General features: G+C 37.7%; 1 protein-coding gene across 1 annotated transcript; it reads right to left on the reverse strand.

The window, feature by feature from the left end:
* Positions 1-10,316: 10,316 nt before the first annotated feature.
* On the reverse strand, positions 10,317-24,270 carry CDC7 (cell division cycle 7). The gene is made up of 11 exons (XM_009870867.1): positions 24,177-24,270; positions 22,066-22,149; positions 20,070-20,205; positions 19,353-19,446; positions 19,128-19,270; positions 17,676-17,925; positions 16,995-17,090; positions 15,985-16,163; positions 14,778-14,860; positions 11,708-11,857; positions 10,317-10,693 (listed from the first exon to the last, which is right to left on the reverse strand). Exons 1-11 carry the CDS (start codon positions 24,268-24,270, stop codon positions 10,317-10,319), a joined length of 1,686 nt encoding a protein of 561 aa, XP_009869169.1.
* Positions 24,271-25,953: the final 1,683 nt, after the last annotated feature.

Here is a 25,953-nt window from a genome sequence, read left to right on the forward strand (position 1 = left end):
GGTTCCCAGTGGTTCCTCCATTTACTTGGAGATGGTCATTATCAGGATAGTGCATTCTTTAAAAATGACCTAAACTTGTTTTTGTTTTGAAATTACATATTTTATCATCAACAACACCCTAAGCAAGACATTTTGTAAACTTTTCTTGTATTACAATTTTATAATAACAAAGCCAGGCTAAAATATATGTATGAAATTCAGAAGGTCTTGACGTCCTGCCTGTATCTTTCAGGGGGTAAATTCTGTGGTTCCTCTGGAAGAATTGTTAACCTGGTACTGGACAATTCTGGTGCCTCAAGCAGTGTCCCATCTGAGAGATCACTTAAAAACTGTGACTCTCTAGGGACAAAAAGTATCTTACTTCTAGCACTGTTTATTATTATGAAAGCTAATGGAAAAATCAGATTTGGAAAACAGATTATGTAGATTCTCTGCTACTAGAAATCCAGCAATTTTATAAAGGATTTTAATCCTTTCTGGTACAGATCTCCTGTCCATTTTATTGTACTTTGCTGTAGTCGCTCTCTGTACAGAGGCAGTTGAATTTGTGTGAACATCCAAGCAGGGCTTTGGTCCTTTGTTCTGTCCTGACTGGACAGGTACAGCAAATGGTTATGCAGGGTGTGGATCATTTTTAGATCCGGTTTTAAAATCATGAATTAGAGTATTTAATAGAAGGATTTTTATAAACAATATAAAATTTACCATTTATAGCTTTTATCATTATCTTTTTAAAACTATAAATCGATATGTTTCCTTGTACACTTAAATGCTCCATGTTGAATTCTTTTTCTATCTGGGGTGTATTTCTGTTGTTCAGATTGCTTGCACTTAGACGTGTGCATTCATCCTTATGATGGATGGTCTTTTGTGCAGCTAAAGATTTTGGAGAACCAGTCTGCTTCAGCAAACTCAACCAGGTAGGAAAGGAAGAATCTGCACATACCACTGCAAGTCTCACATGTGAAGGGAGTAAATTCATTTAACCTTTTAAGAGAAAGACTTAGACTTTCTTTCACAGATTCCTTTTAAATGGATTGTTTAACTTGCTTCTTCACCATATGCTTCAGAAACCAGGAAGAACTAGAAAATACTTTTTAAAAAAATTTTTTTAATTGTGGCAAGACTCAAGCATCTTGTGACCCCCTTAGCTCTTCCTTTCAAATGACATGCGCATCTGTAGCTTTTTGGAAAAGAAAACTGCAAGAAAGAAGTATTTTCAGTGTAACTTTAGCAAGTCAGTTGCTGTGTGTCTGGAGAACCAGCAAAGGATTTGTGTGCCAGTTTGTCGTCCTAGTCAATAACCTTTTGCAGAAATAGGCTCATTTATTCACAGACTGCTTGTGTAGCTCTGGCATAGACTTTTTTTTTTTTAACTAGCAGATCTTGCAGTCTATTTCACAACCACCCTTGTGTCCTATATGTGTTGCTTGCCAACTGTAATTAATGGACTGGGTTTTACAGGCAACGCACAAGCACGTTCTCTATATATGTCCTAATTCTGGCAAAAGCTGCATTACCCAGGCCTCACTAAGAACTGTATTTCTGTATGAAATTCTAGCATGCATGTGTGTATGGAGCAGGCTGTCGAGATGGCTGTTGGAAACTTATCTTTAAAGCTTTATTGCAAGCCAGAATATGTTGAAACTTGGCATCCTGCTTTTGGAGTGGGTGCAATTCATTTAGTTAAATCTGTGTCTGTCTCCTGCTCACTTTTTACAGTCCAGGTTCCCCAGGGTAGAGGGAAGTACCTAACTGCAGATCTGTCTTGCCAAGTACTTGGCAACTAGAGCTTCCCCTCATGATGGAGTTTGTCTCTAAAGCAGATAACGTCCATTTGGAATAACATGACATTTTAGGCTCAAAAAGGGCAAAAATAGTTTTGAAGAATAGTTTCAAGATTAAATATTTGTAACACACTCATTTCTAGACACAGGATATAATATTTTTTTAACGTGTCATTAGTTGAAAAGCGTGCCTTGTAACAATCTTAATGCTATATTTTGCACCTTCTCTTGCATTTTCGTCATTGCTAACCATTGGTTTAATGTGGCATTTTAGGATATTTGGATTAATAATCAGGTTATGAAAACATTTTGTACCAGTGTAGCAAACAAGCAGATATATATATATAATATTCAAGAAATTTATGTACTTTATTTGAATCAGCTAGGTTACTAGAGTCTGAGAAGTACTTTTATGGCTTTGTGTGTGTGTTACAGAAATCTGGTATCTGAGTCAGTGTTTGCTGTATGTGCATACCAAGGACGACATATCAGTAGAGCAGAGGTACCAGCAGAATTAAGGGGGTGCAGTTGCTGCTAGTCAGTCCTGTAAATCTGCAATACCTCAGAGTCAGCAGAGGCCCCACTTGAGCAGAAACCTAAACATCTGTTTAACTTTAGGCATGTGCTTAAGCTTCTTTGACGTGAGCTGCTAAGTAAGGGGGGTGGGTTTGTTTTTAATCCCTATTCTGAGTGTTTTACTTCACAAGTTTATGCTTAGGAAGCACATTTCAAGCGTGATAGAGTTTGCTCCCTAGCTCCAGCCCAGCTTTGTGTAGTGAAGCAGGATGTGGGTATGCAGTCCCAAAATTCCTCTCTTCCTTCTCTTTCTTTCCATATGCTAGGTTTTCAGAGGAGGGAAACCTTAGGTGCCTCAGCCTAAAGGAGAGCTGTAGTTTGTTCAAGTAAGTCTCCTGTCTGGAGAATCAGGGGATGGAGACTACACATCTGCCCCAGCATCCACGTAGCCTACGAGATGTTCAACGTTCTCATTTCGCTTTCACCTGGTGTAGGGTGTTCAGTAATACCCTAGTGCATAGGCTGACCAGTATTCGTGCAATTATCTGAGAGACTCTGGCAGTGGGCTGCTTTTTTTTCACTCTTCCAAGCTAAGAAAATAAGTTGATCTTCCTTTTGAATTGAATTAGATTTCATTTTGTTGCTTCTCCTCCTGTGTTTCTCGCTCATCTACTTTCTTCTGCTTTTTGCCTGTTCAGGCTTTTTCTGTACTCATGCTGATTATTAACTGCAATATTCTGTGTGCATACATTCTATAAAATATTCTGTAGTAAAGTTCTGAATTAAAATCTCAGTTGTCCTAACTCTTACGATAGCATGGTTAAAGAGAACCTTTTGAGAAGAACTGTGGCCAAAAATGTTTGGAGGAAATTACATTCTTGCCCCAACATGGGTGAAATATCTGAAAAAGCTACTGGTGAAATTGCTAGTCAGATAATGCCTTTCAGCTGAGCTCTGTTCTCCCAGACAGGGGAAACTCTTGCTTTGTTCCACCCAAATGAAGGAACTCAGCTTGGAGGCTTCTCACTCTTCGGTCACCAGAAAATTTGGAAGAATTGTTAAAGATCCCTCCAGTGCTTGCATATGGTATACTTATGTGTTATAAATTTGATAAACTCATATTTGGGAAGGAAAATGTAGAAATCAAAGGAAGGCGGTGGGAGGGAAACACCTTTGCCTTATTGCTACTAAAATGACTTCATTCTGAACTGAGGGAAATAAGGCTTAACAACAAAGGGTATGGTTTTGTTAACAGACCAACAGGGAGATCGACTCCCATCTGAGTGGGGGGATGTTAATGACTCGTTACAGTTTGTTTGATGGGAATTGAAATTTATTGTGGTATCTGGTAGCATCCATCTTTCAGTTCTTCATCTGTTTTGATAAGGAAAAAATCCTGTGCTGCCGTATCCAGCTCCATTCCTCCTGATAAATAAGTTGTATATCTTTAAAAGCCATCTATTACCCTCTGTTTGTCAGTTTTATAAACTGGAAAAGACTAGCGGGAAGCGAAAGGGAGAGTTGCTGCTCACGTTGTGTGCAGGGCCAGGCGGCATCAGGGAGGCAGCAGGCTGATGGGGGCAGGGCGGGGGGGCGAGAGGGACACCTCACCAGGGCCTGTCCCTGCTGTTACCTCTGCACCTGCAGCTCTTGCCCCGAAACCTGCATGGTCCTGGTGTGAAGAAACACACACACGGTGCTGTGATGTTCTCTGGGTCTGGATAGCTGATGGAGCTTGTTATTGGGACCAATGTTAGCTGTTGAAGTACGATTTCTTCTGCTGGGCCATAAGTGGTGCCCTGGCAGAGCTGCCCTCCTGTTCACCACCACCTGGAGATTGTGCACCAGCTGCAGTGCTTTTGTCGTTCCTGCCCCAAACACCGAAACTAGCAGAAGTAGCCTAGCACATATGAATGAGGCCGTGAAGCTGTCTCAGGGCACTGCCGATCAGCTTGTCCTGGTATCAAAGAGTGAGCACATCTCTCTCTATGTCTGTAATTATCACAGGTGTGTTTCTTGTTGAGCTACCTGGATTATACTTTTGGCCTCTTATTTAATGTAGTCCTAATTTTTACAGAAGTCTTTATCACAATACACAGTAAAATCATAAGGAGGGATTATTTTCCAAACTCCAGTTTCTTGCACTGGAAGATACAAAATAGATCTGATTAACGCAAACAACATACACTTGTCTGAATCACAGCACTGAATTTCCCCCTTGGATATTCTGAGACTTCTTTGAATGTTGCAAATTAGCATTTCACTTAGGCTAATACTAGCAAGAGGGGATGAGTGACATTAACATTTGAAAGTTCTGTAGTAAATCTAATTTTCAGGCTTGCATGCCAAAGCTCAGCGTGTACTGAGGCACTTAAAACTGACATATAGGTGTTGTAGCTACAATTTAAATGTGTGGTGTGTCTCAGCATTTCGTAGTCCTGATATACAAATATTACAGGGTTAAAACCAGCAAGTTGTAAGCATGATGGTATGGCTGCCACTTTTGAATAGTTAGTACATGATAGAAAAGACCACAATCTCACAGACCATGATTACAATCAGTCAGCACTTGAAAAATAATTGGTTTGGTAGAGTAATTTTATTTTTTTACCTCAGATTTTACTAGGATGCTGTGTCCAGATTACACTCTCATCTCCAAGGATCAGTATGTAGTCCCAAAGGTGGTGTGAGAGCAGAAGTTGTGTGGTTCACCAGCAATCAAAGTGGCACAGTAATGTCCTACCAATTTCGTTAGGATCCAAAATGGCTAGAATCAGTAGGTTTTAGTAACCAGTTTTATGTGCTCTATGACATTTGTAGGTGATGATGGGAATGTTTCAAGAAAAAGCCCTGAATTAAGTCCCATTTTATGAGCTCTGAAAGAAGGCCAGGGAATGCAGTTCTGGAGCACTGCTGGTCGAGTATATTTGCATCCATGTCCAAAACAATTTACCAGGAATTCTGCAGTCCTCGCTTTGCTGGCAGTTGGGAGATTTACTGTACCTAAATCATAATGCATCACATTAAGCGAATCATTGATTTTTAGCAAATGAAAGGCATAGCAATCAAGAGGTAGCTTTAATTCCCTTTTCCCTCCAAGAACAGGCTGTCTGTAAGTGAATATTCCAGAATGCTGTGATTTTTACAAAGATAACTCGGGTAAATACCTATAAATTCAAACTATATACTGTTTTTTCCTGAAGCAACTGTAGTGAATTGACTCAAGTTACTGAGCTAGTTGCAAGCAGGACCCCAATGGAAAACATATGCCACATCTCGCATAAGAAGGATCCCAGCAGGCAGTAACTGCTTGGCTAGAAGCTGTGTGCAGGACAATTCTGTGCTGTGGTGAATTGTCCATTGTAAACTACCCTAGTTCAATCTATTTTAAAAAAAAGTACTACAGGAACAAAAAGATCCCTGACCTGAGTCTTGTACGCCTCGTGTACAAGACAGCTGTGAGTCAGCTGTTGTAGTCCCCTCACTTCTGGGATGTGGAAGCAGCCCCATGGGTAGCTAGGGCATCCTGTGGCAGGGGGCTGGCAATCACACGGCAGAATTGTTTTTTGAGGAGTTTTGAAAGCAGTTTTGAAGCAAATTTTATAGCCAGGTATGAAACCAGTGAAGGAAAGCAATGTTGGGTTGTTTCTAGAAGCAAGAAAAAGGCTGGCTGACAAATCCTGTGTCCTCCGAGTTCAGTGTAACCGCCTCATTTCAGCACTTTGCCCCTGTGTAACACAGACAGGTGTGTAGATGCGCAGAAATTTCAGCATTAGTTAGACTTCCTCTTTCATTTGAAATTAGTATCCCTGGATCAGATAAGACAAGATTACATACAAGCAAAATTAAAGGCTACAGAGAACTCTGCAGTTTCTTGCCAACACTGCAAAGTCCAAGTGAGGGGCAGAGATCTCTGAGACAAGCAAATGGACAGCAGAACAGAAGCAGGTCTCATAGGACACTTAGAAAGGGAAATAAGTGTCGGTTTGCACATAATGCACAGTAACATTCAAAGCAACGAAAGAGTTATTAGACAAATACCTAACAGCAACACAGAGTGCAGGAATCTGATCCTCTGGCAGAATTTTTTGGGAGAGGTGGTGAGAGGAAATAGGAATGGAAAGAACGGAGATTTTTCTCAACAAGCTGCCTTCTGATAGACATGACCAAAAAAACTAATTATATGATCTTTAATCATAAAAAGTTAATTTTCTTTAAATATTCTAATTGTTAGACTACAGCCCTATCCTTCGTATTAAGAAGTAAAACTAATTATGCATTGTTTGTTACAAGTAGTTTGTTTATGCCCTATAAAATACATGGATTACATGTATATCGTAGGTAAAGCACTTCTTAGCAGCAGTATTTTTAAGCAAAGGTATAATTAGGGCTTAGATTAAAATCTGATTTTTCTGAAAACCATGGAAGAACTTTGTGCAAGAAAGAAAATAACACGCAACAAAACCACCCTCTTCCCTGCCATATCCCCACGAGGAGGATTTAAATCTTTCCAGAAATGGAATAAAAAGTACTCTGGGGATATTCAGGAATGCTTATAGTGGTTAGTTTTTAACATGATACAGTAAAGCACTGTATAGGGATATTATTCTTGCAGAGTCAAAGGACATGTAAGTTAAAAAAGCTGAGTCATAAAGAGGCAGAATTAAGTATACGTTAGGCACATTTAAAACCTTGGTTATCTGGGTTATGCTGTACCTTCCTGATAAAAAATACCCAATTTACTGAACCCTCACCTCAGTGATACCAGATTTTTTTGTTACCACAGTAACAAAACTCTATGTGCGGGCCTTTGTAAGCATATCATCAAAAGAACTATCCAATTTCCACACACTGTGTGCAGGCTGCCAATTTAAATATTTACTATCCCTTGAACTGGCCAGTCAGGAACGCAGCAGCAGAAAGGAGTATGAGCCACATATGTGCTGCCCCTGACCTGGTACATGTTCTGTTTTCTGGAAAAGGTACAAGAGGAATTTGAAGTGAACATGCTGTGGCTGCATTAGTAGAAAAATTCACCGTGCTTAAAAAAATAATTAAAAAAAATTACAACTACGCTGCAGTAAGAACATTGCTTGAGTAATGTCTCGGGGAATTGTCCTCACTATAAGCCTACCAATGGAAATATAGTTTCATTACAGAATTGGAATTCATGAAGCCATTAATACTTAATTTCATTTAAAATGCTGTTCTATTACCTGCCTGTATTCCCAGCCAGAATAGTTTTTTATCCATATAGTATTTTGCTTTAAATAAAAACTTATTTGGGTCCATTCTCAAAAGTAATAGGTCTACAAACTCAATCGGATTTAGAATTTCATTTATCAAAATTATCAGTATTACCCAGAAGAACTTTGTCAGTGTCTCGCAGGTGTTTCCCCAGGCACTTTTAGTAAGATGATCTCCTGTTTCCTAATTATCACTTACAACTAGGAAAAATATCACAAGCTTACCACATGCCACAATTTCCTTGCCTAGCCTGGCTTAGTACTGAGAATAAGCCAGTCTTCCTTATGCTAGATACACAGATGTATTTAGACTTGCTCCCAGCATTGTGTTCTCAGGATTCTAGGTATCAATCTCTCTTCATCTTTCCAAGTTCATGCTGCTTTCTGCTGCCGTTCCTGATTTCTTTCCAATTTACTAATATCCTTGTCATAGCATGGCGTCCAGAATTTAACAGTAATCCAGCTGTGGCCTCATGACCACTGAACATGTGCTGCAGAAATGTCATTTCTGTGCAGTTTCTTCTAATTACAGATGTCATGATAGGAGATTCACATTCAGTTTATAAACATGTGAAATCATGTAATTAAACTTTAAAGACATCGTGGTATGTATGGCTTTGAGAGATTGTTAGAACCACAGGAGAGAGAAGCAGAAAACTCGGTGGCAACCACTGTTCACCTCTAGTGTTTTCTTGCTGTTTTCCTTAATCTGAGAGAGAGAGAGACTGCCCGTTGCATTTAACATGTTACTTATGGCCCTCACTCTTTTGTAGAGAGCTACAAGAAACACCCTGTAAGTGTATGTTTGTTCAAACACGTTTTTCTTTTAAAGTCATCCTTCCCTCAAAGAAACCTCTCCAGCTTTTAAATAAATAGCTGACTTGAAGAAGGAATAACAATGGGTTCTTCTAGCTTGTAATGAAATATACTAAGCTTTGAATTGTTCCTTACAGAATTTTACTTACCCTTAATGGTTTGATAAAGCCCTCTAGCAATGATTTTTCCATTTTTTGGCTATTAAACTTATGCATTGTTTAATTGTTGTAGTGCCTGATGCAAGAAGCTGCTCAGTGCTGTTGTTGGCAGGAAAGCTTAAAAAAACCAGAGTTGTTTAGAAAGTTCACAATAGATAATTGACATATTTTTGCTTGTTGTCAGCTAGTGCTCTCATAAGACCATAGACAGCATGAGTGAACGTAGGAGGAAACAATACATCTGCAGAAACTGGCAGACAGCATTGCTTGCCAAATTTGGCCACAGTTCCTTTAGATAAATAATTCCTCAGTGACGTGCTGTGTTGAAATTACATAAACAGCAAAAATTACTAAGACCTGGGCCCCAGGGTCCTGTGAGTTTCAAGATTTTCTGCAATCAATATTCTGACATCTGCAAATATTTTTCACTAAGAGCTGATGCCAGGAACAGAACAACATTTCCATCACTTTCTATGTATTAAGATTTTGAATATATTGAAATAATGTCTCTTCATCCTCAGCCCTGGTCAGGACCTTTGCACTATCATAACCACCAGCTCATTTGAGAAGGCTTATAAAAGAGTTACCAAAGCAGTAATTGTTTCTCAGAATGGCTTGTAACCTCTTACAGCAACAACTCCATTAGCATTTCGAGAAATGTGCACGGAAAGACAGTCTTTTTCACTCTTCAGAATTTCCAAGGGTTTTAAAGTAACTTTTGCTGATGTAACTTACTTTGCACGTTGAATGTACAGGGCCCCCTGCTTGGGGCCAGGCAATAGCTAGCTTCTAGCTCTGCAGTAAGGCTCCCTTGATAATTAAGATACTTCCACTGTGACAGTCATATGCACTAGAGCTGTCCAGAAATTGTTTTCCATCATTGAGGAATTTATGCAGGGAACAATTCTTCCTGAACAGAAACATCCCACAGGAAAACCTCACCTGACCAATTTTTATTGAAGCACCTCTAGACAATTTTCTGAAGTTATAAAAAGAAACCTTATTTAACAGATATTCTTTAAAAATAATGAGTTTCCGTAACACAAATCAAATCTATGCATGTCACACGAGACATTCTGAAGGAAGTAGTTATTGACTATTGACAGTTACCCATGGCACTGAGGAAACACAGGCCATACAAAATGCGTAACTGCTTTTATTACTATTGCCTGAGTAGAAAAGATCAGATAGAAACAAAAATGTACTTTTAAAACAGTTATGCCTTTCTTTTGATGGTGTAACCTCTAGCACCTGGACCCTCCTCTAGCAACACTCCCAAAGTAATACTGTTCTCTGAAAACAGTCTGAACAAAATTAACACATTTTGTTCCATTTGCAGTCCACCATGTGATAACTGGGAACAAAGCAGTGAAATGCAAGTATGGAAAAAAGTTTCTCAAGCACTTTCTTATTTAAGTCATACCTTAAGGCAAATTTGCAAATGTTAAGGGAATATCTTGAAAATTAAGCAGAGAGCTTGTGAAACTCTTTTTCTTTGTAGTTTTTGAACAAAGTTAACTTCCTCAGAGAACAGGTACGCACCGCAATAACCCCTCAGAAGTGTCTTAGGGTAAGACCACGTTAGTGATGTTCATGTAACTTTCACATCTGCAAGTATTTCTTAAAATAAACTGACATTTGCAGTCCAATTGTATCAGATAAAATTTCAGTAGTTCCGTGCAGTGTGACGGTATTTCAATGAGCATAAATGTTGAGGGCAACAAGGTAAAACTACCTCAGAATCTCATTTCCACATAAAACATAAGAAAACAGTGATAAAGTACAGTATATTCTCAGAGTTTCATGTCATTAAAAAAAGGATGCAGCAAAGCCTCTTTTGCAGTTATTCTTGTTGCAGGGTTTAAGTCTAGTAGCTTATCAAGTAGGTCATATGCTTCATCAGGAACCTGATCCCATCCTTTCATGTCTGTTCCCTTCATTTCCAAAGCACCATCACCTTCCTGAAAGCTCTTTATGTGTTGAATTTGTTCTTCGAGTGTCTCAGGAGCACACAGTTTGTCTCCTGCAAGTGGCAAAGCTGAGTCATTTGCAAACTTGCCGGGCACTTCACCCTGGGATCTCTTACGGCTGCTATTTGTTCCTCTCAACTTCTCACAGAGGGTTCTTAAGTTTTGTGCTGGGACAACTTGGGTACACAGAACTGATTTACCTAGGGGAAAAAAAAATTCTGTAAGTGACATTTTATTATAATTTCTATGCAACAGTAAATTCTAAGTTTGTTTCAGAGAAACTTCATGTCTTAAAGTGTAACCAACGTTAAAAAAAACAACCACCAAAAACCCACCAAAACTATCAAAGAAGCCCCAAACAAAATCCAGCCTCCCCACTCCTCCAAATCAGACGTGTCTTACAGCAACAGGCCCTGCAAGTCAGGAGGAGAACAGCCCCAGTTCTACTCAGAACAAAGCTCTTCGGGTTTGTTTGTGAAGTTATATAGTGACAGGCTGTCATTTGCCCCACACGCCTTCTTGTTTGCATTTTGCTCTCGTTTTGACAGAACTCAAGACAATTAGATACTCTCACTTTCACACCTCTGCCTGGAGAATGAAAATCAATGCTGTCAGTTATGCTTCCAGGTAGCAAGTGCTGCAGCATTTGGCCTCCAAACAATTAAGGGAATGGGTTTTTTTGTGTTTGGTGGTGGTGGTTTTGTTAGTTTAAACAGGCCAGCTGTTGGTTTTTGTTGTTTGTTTCTTTTAACTAGTCCTTCTTGAGGGGAGGAAAAAAAGTAAAGTTTACATCATCTAAATATTAAGTCATATTGACTTAGGCCTCCAGGGCAAATTTTGCAGGAATAGAAACATTGCCTCAAGAATTCTAACCAAATGCTAATAGAAAACATTTAGTTGGCATGTTTCACCTCAAGTGGCCCTGACTTAGTCAAAGGCAGTAAACAGGCTGGGAAACCTATGGCATGAAGTACCCCATACACAAACGACAAAAGACAGGAAAATACAAAACGTTCTTAAAACTCTGTATATATTGACCTTTTAGTTTTACAGGCAAAAAGTGAGGTTTACCTTTAAAACAACCCCCAAACCAAAAAGTGTATATATATATATATGTACATACATACAAAAAAATAATAGATTGTAAGTCACTGTGGTAAATAGCAGACCAAGCATACATTTTCCCCTTTTCCCCATAATTAAGGTTTGCATACCAAAAGTTTTAGCAGCCTGAATGGTTTCTCTGGATCCACGAACTGTCATGATTTGTGCCAAAGCAGTTAAATCATCACTTGCTTTGTAAAATGGATACCGTCCACTGAGCAGCGAAAGGAATATGATTCCTGCAGACCACATGTCAATTGCTGGAATTGAAAGGAAACTCAGTAATAACTAAGCTCAAGATTTTATCACAAACAAAATCACAACCTTCTTTAAAAGGGGATTATGACCTGAAAAGTTTCTATCAGAAGTTATGTTCTGAAGTACTTAATGACTTTGGTCACAGAGATAACACTTCAGCAAACAGTGGAAATTACTATAATTAGATTGAAGAATAATTTCCTGCTTTGATGCCGAGGGAGTATTTAAGCTTTTCCATAGATTTTTTCATATGAGTAATTCCATTAACTTGCTAAACTTAAAATGTTCCAAAACAATGTTTGAGGTTGCTTTATCCAGGGAGATGAGAGGGGGCAAAAAACTCGCTAGTTTTGATACTTCTTTAAATTTGCTTCATATGAAAAAGAAGCTTATATAAGGGTAATGCATAAATAAAAAATAATTTATAAATGAATGCAAATCTGAATTTTTAAGGGACTGAGGCTGCCACAGTTAGGCAGTACTGAAGAATCCATCTTACAATGAACTTTGCTCATCTCTAATACGAAATCACTTGAGAAGATAGCCAGTTTAAGAACTGTAATAGTCAGAAGTTATTCATCACTTTCATTGTGTTAAGAAGAGTACAGAGAGTACTCTGGGGGCAAATGCCAAAGCATGATGGAAAATTTAATACTGAATGTTATGAGAATACCTGTCTGCCATAATTTTTTGGCTCGCTAAGGTGCACATTTTCAGAGATGGCAAGAGAAGTAAATGGGAGACTTTGAAGGATTCTCAAACTCTAAAGAGAAGAATTAACAGTTGGGAAATAAAGTCATAGTTATTTTACTTCTCTTAAAAAATAAGGAGTAAAATAGGGAGTAATAAATCTGGACATTTTAGCAGAGGACTTTGGAAAAGAAAGTATTAAGTTGACTTCAGTTGTATAACCAGATTTTAAGTCTTTTATTAAAAAAATAAAAATCCAAGTTAATCATTTGTCACAGTTAACAGTGGAAAAAAAATTGTATCTTCTTCATAGTTCCTGTAAAAAAAGTTTTAGTATTATTGTATCACTGTTGAAAAGATCGTAGTATCTGTTTGAGGTGCTATGCATCACCCCGAGTATGTGGTTGGGAAAGCTGGAGTCATCACGGTCAAGACCTTTAAAGAAGTTTAATTACTTAACTCTTGCTGAAATTAATAAACATTATATATCTGAACAGCTAGCAAACCCCAGCCCTACAATTCTGGTAGAACAGTGATGAGCAGCAGACTGAAAGATCCTGTGCAATGACATCAGCATGATGATTCCTCTCTGTGCTCTTGTTTAGTGCCATCCAACTCATGTGGCAGGCCAAGGAAAGGGGAGCAGAGGGACAAACCAAGCTGAAGTGTCCCTGGACCTGCATAAAGTCAACTTGGGAGTTTAGGTGCTGTTTCCTGTGCTGCGAACCCGGGTCAGCTGCACTAAGGTAGCTCTGGATAGAGTCAGCTGGATCCAGCTGGTAACTTGGTCTCAGCATAGAGACCAGAACTAGTAGTAAGATTGGCAGGAACACCAGGAGGTGACTACAGCAGTCCCAGATGGAAGTGGATAAGAAGATCTGTTAGTTCAAATACAACATAATGTCATAAATATTAGTATTAGTCTACCCAGTCCTAATTAAGGCCTTTGTTGACATACTACGGGAGCTCAGCACCACTGACTCAGTACTTTTAGGGCTGTCTGGTGCCACACCCAAGGGTTTCCAGATTTACCCGTATTTTCTGTAATCCTGCCCTCTGTTCCCCTAGAGAACACAAAACGTCTGAAAGCATATTTAACACCAGCATGTGTTCAAGATTTCCTAGGTATGTCTTCTTTCTGCCTAAATTCTGTCTAGACAGATTGAGATTGTCTAAACTTGTCCTGGATTTCTGGATGTATTCTAGCCTGTAAAGCTGGCTGTTACAGCACAGGCACAGTAACTGCAAACAGGCTGTCATACCTCTTGAAATCCCAGTCATATCCACAGCGCAGATGTTTCAAACAACATTAACCTAGCTAAGCATAAACTGATCAGATCTAACGTTAAGTCTATTCTCAGTATATACACACACTTTAAGTATGAAAATCAACAATTTTTTCAAGAGGTATTCAGCAATAAAAGTGGCTAAAATCTGTTATTTTAAATCCACTTTTTGAGGGTATTTTTATTTATCCCCCTTTTTCATAAGTCAGAATTCCTGGTCTCACACCAAATGTTTAACGGGTAACTGCTTTTATTGATCCTCCATTCTCCAGGTAGGCACAACCTCTCCCATGCTACTTGCATCACCTAATGCATTAATCATCCCTCTGCTCTGCCCTGATATTTACTCAGACTTTGTAACTTGACAGTTTTTAACCCTTAGAAATTAAAAATTTAGTAAGAAAAAATTGCAGTATTTGTAGACCAGCTATTTAAAGCATTAGCAAAAAAGAAAAAGCTGATCACAAGTATTAACCAATGCTTTCTGAAACACATTTGTAATTATACCATTAACTAAGCCTGTTAAGACAGCAAACTATATGTGTGACAATTTGTGTAGAAAAGTCTAAAGTATGTCCTCTCCCTAAGATTTAAGCAAGATTTTACTTGAATAAATAAGCTAATAAGCCATGAAACTTGATAAAAGCTACAGCTTTGTTTTCTTTTAAAACATCTTGTACTCAACTCCTGCACATGGCACTCCCCCTCAGATGAATAAAGACATATTCACATTTCAAACACAGAAAAAATATTCCTAACTTGTTTCTTACTCTGAATGATAAACTTTTAATTAAAATCAGGAATTGCTCGCTAAGTGTTAGAAGTGACAATAAAATGAATTCCACATGTAAACAAATCCTCTTCCATAAAAAAAGAAAACTTAATAGGCATAAATGAGAAGGATCAAAAGGTTAAAAAGCCTTAGTTCCAGTCTGTTGTGCAGTACCTGTGGTCTGAGTGGGGCACTTGGTTAACACTTCCGGTGCTCTGAATCCAGGTGTTCCTGCCCTGGGAGCAACTTGCTGACACCTTGTAAGAAGAGACAAACATATTTAGAAGTTAATAAATAAGTTCTAATTAGAATAATGCTTAATATTATTTTTAGAATATACTTATGTAAGATGTGTAAGTAGCCTCTCTTATTCAAGTTTTATAAAAGTTTGAAGCATCTTATCTAGCACGAAATTGTTGCCTAATAGTCTTATTACATTACTTGTCATATTATATTTTTATTACGTTTAGCATAAGGTAACACCACAGAAATACTTATGGCATACTTCATTCACAGTGACCTTTTTTAGTTTCATTCAACAGTAGCATCATTTTTGCTAAAGGCTTGTTTTCATGGAAAATTTTAAAGTCGAGACTAATTAACCAAAGGCAAAAAATGCACTAGCTTATTGAATGTGGATATGCTGGCTTTCTATTACTCCCCAGCAAACTAAAGTCCACTATTTCTCTCTGCGCTGACAAGAATTTACTTTTCATTAAATTAATTGAAAGGTGTGAGATTATAATTATTTTTTAGAAAAAAAAAAAACAACCACAAACAACTTTCCAGAGCTCTCTTGTGTGCCCTATACGGAGTCTGGCAAATTCCTCATGTTTCTTACTTTAGAAATGTGTGTGGGGAAAAAAAGTATAATCAAAACTAACTGCAGAGGGATGGAGCTGAATTCAATTATTAAAATTGTCTAACCTGTCCATTATTAAAATGTAAACATTATTTTTTAAATTAACAAATACAACAGAAATGTGTCTCCTTTTTATTCTACATTTCAAGATTTCCAGAATCCAAACCATGGCATGATTCAGGCCTACTAGATAACTACTAATGACAGATTAATGTATTGTCTTCTCTAAGTTTTGTAATTAACTCAAGTGATTTTCTGCAACACATATAGACAGATAATTAAATACAGCAAAAAAAAAACATTAACAATGACTCTTTCTTGCTCCAGACAGCAGTGAACCCATCATTCCATCAGCTGCACGAACTACTCTTGTTTAAAAAGAGCATACTCAGTATTTTATGGGTTGCACAGATCAAATGCTATCTTTCAGCTACTAAACCAGCTGTCTAGTAAATCTAAGTTTCTGACCTTGCCCGACAGCATAGCAGACAATTTTACAACATTATCAAAGCAAATTACCTTGAAAGGCAAACACTGCAAACTCTATCCGTTGCAAAACAGTCACAGGTCAGGTTTGAGGGACAACCACTGGCAGCTTTCCTGGCTGCTCCATTGCTCACTGTTTTGGTAGAAATTATCTTCTTCTTTGTTACTAACTTCCTAGATGAAACATCTGTCATCTTTGATGGTTTTATGAGCTGGAATGTAGATATTTTAGAGAAGGTGACATATTTAAGGAGCCTTCATATCTAGATAGGCCAGTTCCTACAATACTAAGACTGAGCAGGTGCTCATGAGCAAGAAACTGCACTTTTAGAACAGAAGACAGCAAACCTTTTTAACAATATCACAGCAGCTATAAAACAGACACTGGAGCTTTCTAAATATCCTGGTTTTCTCCCCTTTGGAAAACATTTTTCAATGTTTACTAAAAATATATATACATTAGATATTCTGAAGCTATAAGGCAAGTATTTTTCAAGTTAGTATAAAGTTTTAAGAATTCTTTTGGTTCAACATGAGAATTTAAAAAAAGGTATGTGAAATGCCACAGCAACACATAGGCACTAATTCTAACTTTATGGTAAGACGTTCACTGCTGGCTAAACCCTCTTATTTAGTTGGGGTTTCCCCCTTGTCATAATTAAATAGTAATTACAAAATGTACAGACAAATATTTAGTATGAGTTTTTTCTCCAGTTTCAACTACAAAATAAAAATTAAAAAATCAAGTTTCACAAGTTAAGTGTACTACACACATACACAGGTAGAAAGAAGAAGATTAATTAACATATAAACAAGATCAGCTAGGGAGACAGTTACCTAACTACTTCTTTAAGAGTTTCAAAAAGGACTGAAGCAGAAATAAAAAATTTTTGAGCCTTTCAGCAAAGACACAGTTAATAATCTGCTCAAAAACTTATAGTTCCACAGCATCCTGGGGTCATGTCCAGTCTTAAAGAACAAGCAGTTCTATAATTTTTCAAATATGTAACAGATTGCTCTTACTGATGAGTCATACTTCTTACTTTTGTACTTGAATTCTCCTGGTATGTGGAACTATAGACATTGAAATTCCTCTCTCCAAAGACAGATCGCTGGACAGAATGGTGCACAGAATCCTCCTACAATACCAATAAAAAGGACAATAAGGATCCTATCTAACACACAGTCAGCTGGATACTGACAGTTCAGAAAAATAAATGTGAAGTGACATAAAACAAGAACAGCTGCATGGTAAGCCAGTTTCAGGCATCAGTTTACTGTGGATGAAGAAAACATGGTCTAGACAGAACAGCAAACATGCCTACAAAACAAAGCACACCTCAGAATTGCCCCAAGATAATCCGAATGTCATCTGCACAGCATTTGTTATGCAACTAAGTAACTGAACACAGATGAGTAATTATTGGCTTGGGGAGGAGTTCCACAGTACACGCCACTCAAGAGAAAGAGTTAAGGCTGTCTATATAGTACCCCATGCTCCGGTTTTAAACAGCCTTCAGCACTGTATTATATCTAACAGATAATGAATTATGCCAACAGGGTTAGGTAAAACTAGCCACTCGGATATTAAAACTTGAGTTTGTGCATCTCATTCATATCCAGCAAGACTGGCGTACCCTGCTTTTGTTCAGGTGTTATATGGCCCCCTGCTGGATGAAATAATACATGGAAGATACAACGATATTAATGAAAAAAGTGAGAACCTTTCCTCCTCTTCCTTGTTTAATCTGTATTTTTGAAAGTGAGCTGGACCTTTTATCAGCTGCTTTTGAGGCTGACTGTTGAACTATCTGCTTAGGGGCTGTGACACTGACAGAAATCCCGTTTCCCAAGGCTATGGTGGGATTTTTTTGTGAGCAACTTCCCTGCTGGTCTTCAGAATGGGCAGCTCTGAGAAGTTCAATTTTTGTGTCAGGGGTTCCTTGCGCCAAGCCAAAATCTACCAAGGCATACCTGAAAGACACAAATTTAGAATCGAGTCACAAAGTACCCATCAAGCAGTTCAATTTACTATTAATTAATTGTTTGCTTATCTTTCTCTCACATTTTACTCAGTGTGTTGGTTCTCTGTACTGTCAGCATCACAGTCATATTTTTCTCCTCCTCCTCTTGTACTACCTTACCTATCCCCTCAATATTTTTACTCTTTTACCAGTCTTACTTCATTGTTTCTTGTCCGAAAATCTTCTCAAGTTCATACTTTCTCTGGTGGTGTTAAAAAAATTTATTCCCAGCAGCTCCTTTCTGGTTTTTTTTCTAATCCCACAGTCAAGTCACTTGACTCTTGAAGACTAACAGTGCTGGGAGTTTTGCTGGACTTCCAGCAATACTACTGGAATTTACTTCAGACTTCAAACAGGTAAGGCTACATTAGCTCACACTTCAGATTTGATTTTAAAAGAAAGTTTTGCTACAACCCATACAGAGACAATCCAGCTGTCTCTAAGTCTCAGACAAACTCAACTCCACAGCCTCCACAACCAAAGTAGAGATTAAGGCTCAAAAGAAGGGCTAGAAGAGCAAAACAACAGTTCATATTAATTTCAGTAGATTAAAAAAAAAACAAAACAACTCAGTATTTCTCAAGTTCTACTTATTTCAGCTCTTCACAAAAAAAAGCAGTGCCTTGGGTTTTTTTACAGTATTTGAACATTGCAACTATCAGGCAACGCCCCCTAACTTTACAGTTACAGATATTAGTTTAAGGAAAGGTGAAGACAACTCCAAACCAGCTATCTTATCTGTATCAGTTTTACTCTATCTGTGAGTAAAAACTTACAAGTAGCATTCTATGCACCACAAATGGCTATTAGTTTTCATATTAAAAAAACCCAAACAACTGATTCTGCTCTTCTCATTCTTATCAGAAATGTAGTACTTTCACTTAACAGTAAAAGCTTCACGTTTTCAGGTACTTGTCACACTGTGAGGCAGATATTATACTAAGAATGAAAAAAATCCTTCTCTCCTCAAATCCCTAAACACAGAAAGAGATTTTTATAAATAAAAAAATAATCTTTTTTAACTTTATTACTTAAGCATATGTTATGCAGCTAGAAGGGAAAAAAACCAACAACAAAAGCCTAATTGACTCTGTTCTGCCAAGGCACACATCCCCAAATGAGGTCACAATATAGTTATCTGGACAGACTTACTCTTTTAGCTGCCTGTTGTAAAGGAAGTTACTTGGCTTGACGTCACGATGAACAATACCGAAGTGATGAATGCGCCTCAACGCTTTAAACAGATTGAACATGTATTGCCTCACTTCTTCAAATGAAAGAGAGTTCAAAATATCCTGAAATATTATTTAGATACTTTAATTATGCAAGTGCTTTTAGTTAAGAAGTTTTACTACACAGAAAAAGTCTGGGACTCACCAAGAAGGATTCATGTTCCAGATACGGCATAACAATAACCACATGATCATTTTTCCTAAAGCAGTATTTAACTCCCATAACGTTATCTTGTCCTCTAGAAGAAAAGTGATGTCACTGAATAAAGACCAGAAGATGGATGTTTGTTTTTATTTCCTAAGAACTTCAGTCAGGCTTTCCTTTATAATCTGTCTCATATTTTGACAGCAATCTTATGAGCAGTCAGTAGTCATGCCGTCGCCTCTCATTGCTATGTGCCATCTGAGTCTGCAATTTGCAATGAGGGCTCCATGGAATATTTGTGGGGCCATTGTTTATAGTTACTGCTGTAATTAAATATAGGACCTAACCTTCGTAATACCAACTACTTTAAGAAGTTGCTGTTCAGCACACTCTGTCAACAAGTATTCATTATTAAAACCACATTTTCTGATTAAGAGATTAGTTTTCCAAGCATTTCAGAACTGCCATCTTAGTTATCACAGAGATACTTCCTGGAACTCAGATGGAAAATATGGCACCATCCGCAAACTGGGACTAGCAGAAAAAGGCATACGTTACAGGTGAGACATTCCAGTTCTTATTTGCTCTTGATAAAAATATACAGTTCTGCGATTAAAAGCAAGCAAAATTTCAAATCTTAAAATAAATAAACACAGAACAATGAGACAATGTTCAGCAGTTTAGGCATGACAAACATATTTTTTTTTGTTTATGTACCCTGCTACTGTGAGGCATTGAAGTTCAGCCGCAATTCGCAGAGGGTGACTGGTTGGAACCAAGTGTTTCAGAGCCATTTTTTCCTCGTATCCTGTTTGCAGTTGTGCTGTGGCCAAGTAAACAGAACTAAAAGTACCTGTAAAGAAGGGAGAAAAATACTCTCTTCAGCATCTTTAATTAGGTCAGTTCAGATTTTTACAGAAGTGATCTAACTGTTCACAGTCCTGCAGTATATCTGATACTACATCAAAAGCAGATTCTAGAAAAGAAAAATGCGGTTCCTTTTTTCTACTACTGAATTCAGTGATCTTGTATACAAGCTTTTTTGTCAGTAAAAATGCAAATGTAACACTGTCTAACTTGCCTGGGATACGGAGCTCTTTGAATGTAAATTTTCTATCTTTGATTTGCTTTCTTGTTTAGGTAGCTTACTTTCATCTGACATCTAACTCTTCTCTCCCTACAATGTAAGCGGGCTATATAATGCTAATCCAGAAAGCACTGCCTTTACTATTCAAAGCTTCTGAATTGCTACATTTTTCTTAATTCTGTTGCCTTAGCTATGAAGTAAGACGTCTCACATGATGTGTAACCTTGGCATTTGTTTGCCCAGAGTAAATTTGTTTGTTCCACTTAGGCAGAATGTGGTATTTGTTTGTTCCGCTTAGGCAGAACATGGTAGAAATATATATCCTAATATACCTCTTAGGAAGTTAATTTATCCTAATGATCTTAGATATCTGAACATACAAGTTAAAGCACTCATTTCTGTGAATAAACTGTACAAATCACTTTTTCCTACATTTTAAGTATTGTGTTTGCATTGTGCTAGTTCAACAGCCTGTAAGCATAGACATACACCAAACTGTCAGAAAAACTCAACACTTCTTGCAGTCATAAAAGACCTGGGGTCCCATATGTTCTGTAGAACTGATTATAACAACAAGGGTTACCAAGTTTACCTAAGACATTATTTTTGGTGGTGAGAACTCCTAAAATGAACAAGTCTCCAGAGTGGAATCTTTAAATTGAAGCTTGTTTTCTCATAATGCTGCAAAACTGCAAGTGGCATTTTTTAAAAGCATTGTTTGCTCCCAAGAGCAAGATCAGAGCACTGTTCATAACCAGAGATTTTGTTTACTTTATACTGTCTATTTTTACGATAGGCAGAACCTCTTTTTGGTTTGGTTTTGAAATTCCGTACTGCTATGGTAAATGGAGCTGAGCTTTTTGGGGGAGTTTGTTGTGGGTTTTTTCTTCTAAAAAAGATTTTAGCCACATAGCCCACCATCACAGGTATTCCATCACAAAACAGCTGTTAAATAATCCAGCTTCTAATCAACATTTGTCTGGAAGTGTGAAGAGTCATATAGCATTTCAGAGATCAAACGGGTTAAGTTCCAAAAAGTGCTGAAATCCCCCACTCAGAAGTACCTAAGAAGCTATTTAAAGTCATAGCTAACATTTATGGAAGGAATCTGCAGAAGTATTTTTTGAAGGCAAGGTGTACACAAGTGTTCTAGAATTTGATAGTTATGTCTTAAAAAAAAAAGTGGTGTTTTTGGTTTTCTTTTAAATAAAGCAGTCTCCTCCTCCAGTTCTGCCCACAGGGTTTCAGTGGAAACACAGCCAGCTTAATGAACAGTAGTTAAATATGTCAAAACATAGCTGCATATAGATTTCTCTTATAAAAGAGAAAAAGAATGGGGTGTTAAGACTTACTTGAATCTGCCTCAAAAATTTTTACTTGTCGAAACTCAAAAGCTGGTGTTTTGAAATGATTTAATATACCAGATTTTCAAGAAAGTATCTTGATAATGTCCCTAATTACATACCTAACTGCTCAGCAATGTATCAGAATACCTACAGAGACCAACAAGTAAATAAAAAAGGCATTTGACTTAAAGTGCATATACTAGGATCTTAGATTTATACCTTCTAAGTTTGAAATATCAGAAGAAATCTAAGTCTAAGCAATCGATAACAAAACACTTGCCTTCTCCAATTTTTTCCTTAATTTTGAATACATTTACAAGCTGTGGCACTGCTTCATAAAGTTTTTCAATATCTCCTTTTACTCCTGCTGTGAAAAGAATGGGAAAAATAAATTAGGAATTTTATTGTTTGATTCAATATCTGTTCTATATTTGAGATCCCAAATCATACTTCAGTTCATAGGACTGTGAATTCACATAAACAGAGGAAAAAACATCAGACAGGTATCTATCCCTGATGACATTGCCATCTGTGTACTTGATATTATTGATGTTCTTCATCGCACTCCCTTACAAACTGCAGCACTAAAAAAATCATGGTATTTTACTTATCTGTCACCTAGCAGTTCCTGAGAGTGCAAAAGCCTTCTGGTAAGTAAGACATCAGATTACAGCTCATTGATAAATGTTTTTATCAGATTTGCAACATCAATTTCACAGAAGACAAAACTGTAATAGTTGTTTCTGTAAGCACAGGAGCACATCCATCACATGCAAATCAAAAATATAGGAAAATAATTTTAATTTATATTTTTAAAGATCAAAAATGTGATCTTTCACACTGTAACTTAAAATAGTAAACACAAAAAAAAGTTTGCTCTGCATTTAAATTGCTGCACTCTGTGCTGCGATCACTAGATGGCATAACAAGGATGTTGTACTGTTTTAAGAAGTGATGTAGTTTTCCATTCGGTTTACAAATCCTTGTAGTTTAAGTGTTCTCTATACCCTGCATAAAAATTCACTTCCTTTGAAGCTATTTAGTTTGTAGAGACAGTGACTAATTTCTGTAAAGCAGAGGTTAAGAATATTTTATTATAAAGAGCTAAGCAAAAGTGGTATTTGGCAAGTAAATCAAATAGAAGAAAAAGTGTATGCATTTTTCATCGTAAAAATAAATAAGAAATTAAGTTTTAACATAAATATATAAATTGTATTGTATACACAAAAACGTACTACGTTTTACGATGACATTAAGTCACAAGCAATGAGAATTATTTTCAAAATATCACTGATATGCTAGAAGCAAAGTGTGGATTATCATGCGCTCCCAACCTTCTATATTAGCTCACTTTATACAACAAGAAAATCTGAAGTCTGCCTAAAGAACTGGTTTTTCCTGGTAAAAGCCCAATAAATTAATTGGCAATTCAAGTGATAAGTTTTTTCAATTGTATTTTTAAAAAAATATATATAAAATCTAACATACTAAAACTACTTTTGAGAACTGAAGCCTGCCACCGTTCTTCTCCGGCTCGGTTAGAACAACATGGCTTAGAACTAGTTTGCTATCTAATCTGCTCCAAATAAAGCAATTTAGTTTTGTACCCATACTTGCATTTTAGTCTGACTTCTGATAAAGAGTTGTCTGAGCTTCAGTTTTTACTTAAAAAGTATACTTACAGTAACTTAGAATATAAAATTTTCTCCAGTAAAGTTGCTTGCTTATGAAAAAAAGGGATTTGACAAAAAGCAAAACTCCTAACAAGGACTCAGAAGGCACATCTTTCAAGTCACTAAAAACCAGCAGATTTCTGCTTTCCTTACCACATCAGGTTTCAGGTTTTGTGCTACCAGTTTAACAGTCCTAAGGCAGATATGAACAATTGTGAGAAACTCCCAATAATTGCTCTATAATCTGCCAAATACTCTGATTTGTTTAATGCTGAATTCAGGTTCCTGCACAGATGAAGTTCGATGCTGTCGGAGCACTAACAGCTGGGTGACAGAGGCTGCAGGTTCTAGGCCAGAGTAGTACCCACCTGAGGCACCAAGAATATTTAATAACTCAGCACAGCTGCTTGTGTGGAAGATCCTGAAAAGTGCTAGAAAGAATCAGTTACTGTCTTGGTTGACAAACGGCAGTATAAACATCACATGTTCTCTTCTGGGGGCCTGAATCCCCAGCTGGATATAAAGAACATATAGTCATTGTACCATTGGTGTATAATAATGATAATTAAATTTCTTTACTTCCTAGAACAAAAAGCATTTCCTTTTTATGGTGAGACCACCGTAATTCAGCATCAGTCCATGTAATTCTGCACATGGAGCAATGAAGACCATGCCAGCAACAAAACATAACGTTAGCCATCCCTATCTCAGCACATACCTGGAAGCTTGCTGTTCTGCTCATGCTTCCCGTGGAAGTCTTCAGCCTGATGAGGGTGCTGTTCATCTGAGTGAGGCTTCAGCACTGTCTCCATCACAAAACAAAGCTAAACTAAAATATCCAAGACTTTGAGGGCCACTTCTGGACGCCTGAGGGAGCAAGCATATCTGGTAAGACACTTCCTGGCCTTGCACTCAGTTCCTGAGATTCAGAGGGTCTGAGGAGCAACTCTGTGCTACCTAAAACAAAAAAGCATCACCCATCATCCCTGAGAAAAACTAAATCAGTAAACCTACTCTGTCTGTAGTAAAAGAAAAAAAGGGGGAAGGGAAGGAAGACTGCAGGATAAGCGTAGACACGAGTGATTGCCTTTCATCTCTTGTGTGTTTCCTCATTCACATTAAAGCATTATCTTTTCCCTGAAGTTTGCTTTGAACGGCAAGGAACTGATATACAGACAGAAATAGCTGCATTGCATACTGCAACACCCATACAGAGACAGAAAAACTGAAAAAAATTATAAAAAAAAAAAGATCTAGTCAACATGAGAGATTTCTCTCTTCTAGACAAGATCAACAAAAAACCATATTGTTGCCCTTGCCCTATAACAAGAAATAATAGCGCATGCTGATTTTGAAATGCTTCTTCCCAAACCTTGGAAAACACTATACTAATGTTGCACAATTAAAACGCCCCAATAATCCTATTTCATGAGGAAAAGAAAGGCAGATGGCCCCAGGGCAGGATAACCAGTGATAAGTGAGATCGGGAGCACGACCTCTTACGGCTGCCGAACACTGGTTCCATTCAAAGATCTTCCTTGCTTGTAACTTTGCCAAACCTTCAAAGTTCTGGCTGAACTTTTCCACACGGGGGAAACATATTCTGAAAACCTTAGAATGAGAGGATTCATCTGTTGCAGATATGGAGCTAGAAATATATTTTGTCACCAAGGAATTCAAGCTACCTTTAGTCTGTCATCCCTGGGCAACAGCTTCTAGTTTTGAGAAAGTTTTGCTGGAAAGCAGGACTTTGAAACTAATGGAAAGAGATTAGAGATATTTCTAGTCTCTCACAGGTAGACGCTCCCAGCGCTATTGCTGAGTAGGCAGATAAGCCTGTTCCAAACCTGAAATGGCATGGCCTCATTAACAGAATAAGGAGCGCAAATTAATACAGACATCCCCTGCCGCTCACCACGGCCTACTTGCTCCGATTCAGCCCCATGCCAGCCACAGCTCTAGGTTCTTCCAGTTCCAGGCTGGCCACAGACACCTTTTTTGAAAAAGAATGTTTCTGCTTGCAAAACGCCATGGGACCATCTTCATGGCTTGCTGGCTGTGAGGGAAGTGAAAGGGGTTTAATGACTCGGGGCGAATCTTCCGTTTGTTTATGTTGAACACACAAGCTATTGTCTGCAGAGCTGAATACCTCAAATACTGGAATATCCTAAAAAATGGTTTGCTCATTTGGAAGTGGGCTCAACAGTTATGATATGGAAGATCAAACGAAGTCTGGTTCAGATTTAGTTTCTACATTAAAAAAAGCTCAAAAGACACCATTACAGATAAAAATGTAAGAGGAATACCAAAATGATTCAAAGGTTTAGCTTAAAGAACCTTCTTGCAGTTAAATCACATCTCCCATTTTAAAAAAAAGTATATAACGAAATAAGAAAGAAACAAAACAGCGACAGATTCAAACCGCTTGCGTAGCTTCAGGGTCTTCCGAGACAGGTACCTGAACCCTGGGGGCAGAACCGAGCGAGGCAGCTGCT

Source organism: Apaloderma vittatum, unplaced genomic scaffold (genome assembly GCF_000703405.1).
Source record: "Apaloderma vittatum isolate BGI_N311 unplaced genomic scaffold, ASM70340v1 scaffold11656, whole genome shotgun sequence".
NCBI classification, from domain to species: Eukaryota; Metazoa; Chordata; class Aves; order Trogoniformes; family Trogonidae; genus Apaloderma; species Apaloderma vittatum.

Coding starts and splice junctions, on each gene's coding strand:
- CDC7 (XM_009870867.1), bottom strand. CDS start 24,270: ATGGAGACAGTGCTGAAGCCTCACTCAGATGAACAGCACCCTCATCAG. Junction 20,206..22,065: donor TAAGGAAAAAATTGGAGAAG/GCAAGTGTTTTG, acceptor CCTTCTTTACAG/GTACTTTTAGTTCTGTTTAC. Junction 10,694..11,707: donor TCAGGCTGCTAAAACTTTTG/GTATGCAAACCT, acceptor TTTTTCCCCTAG/GTAAATCAGTTCTGTGTACC.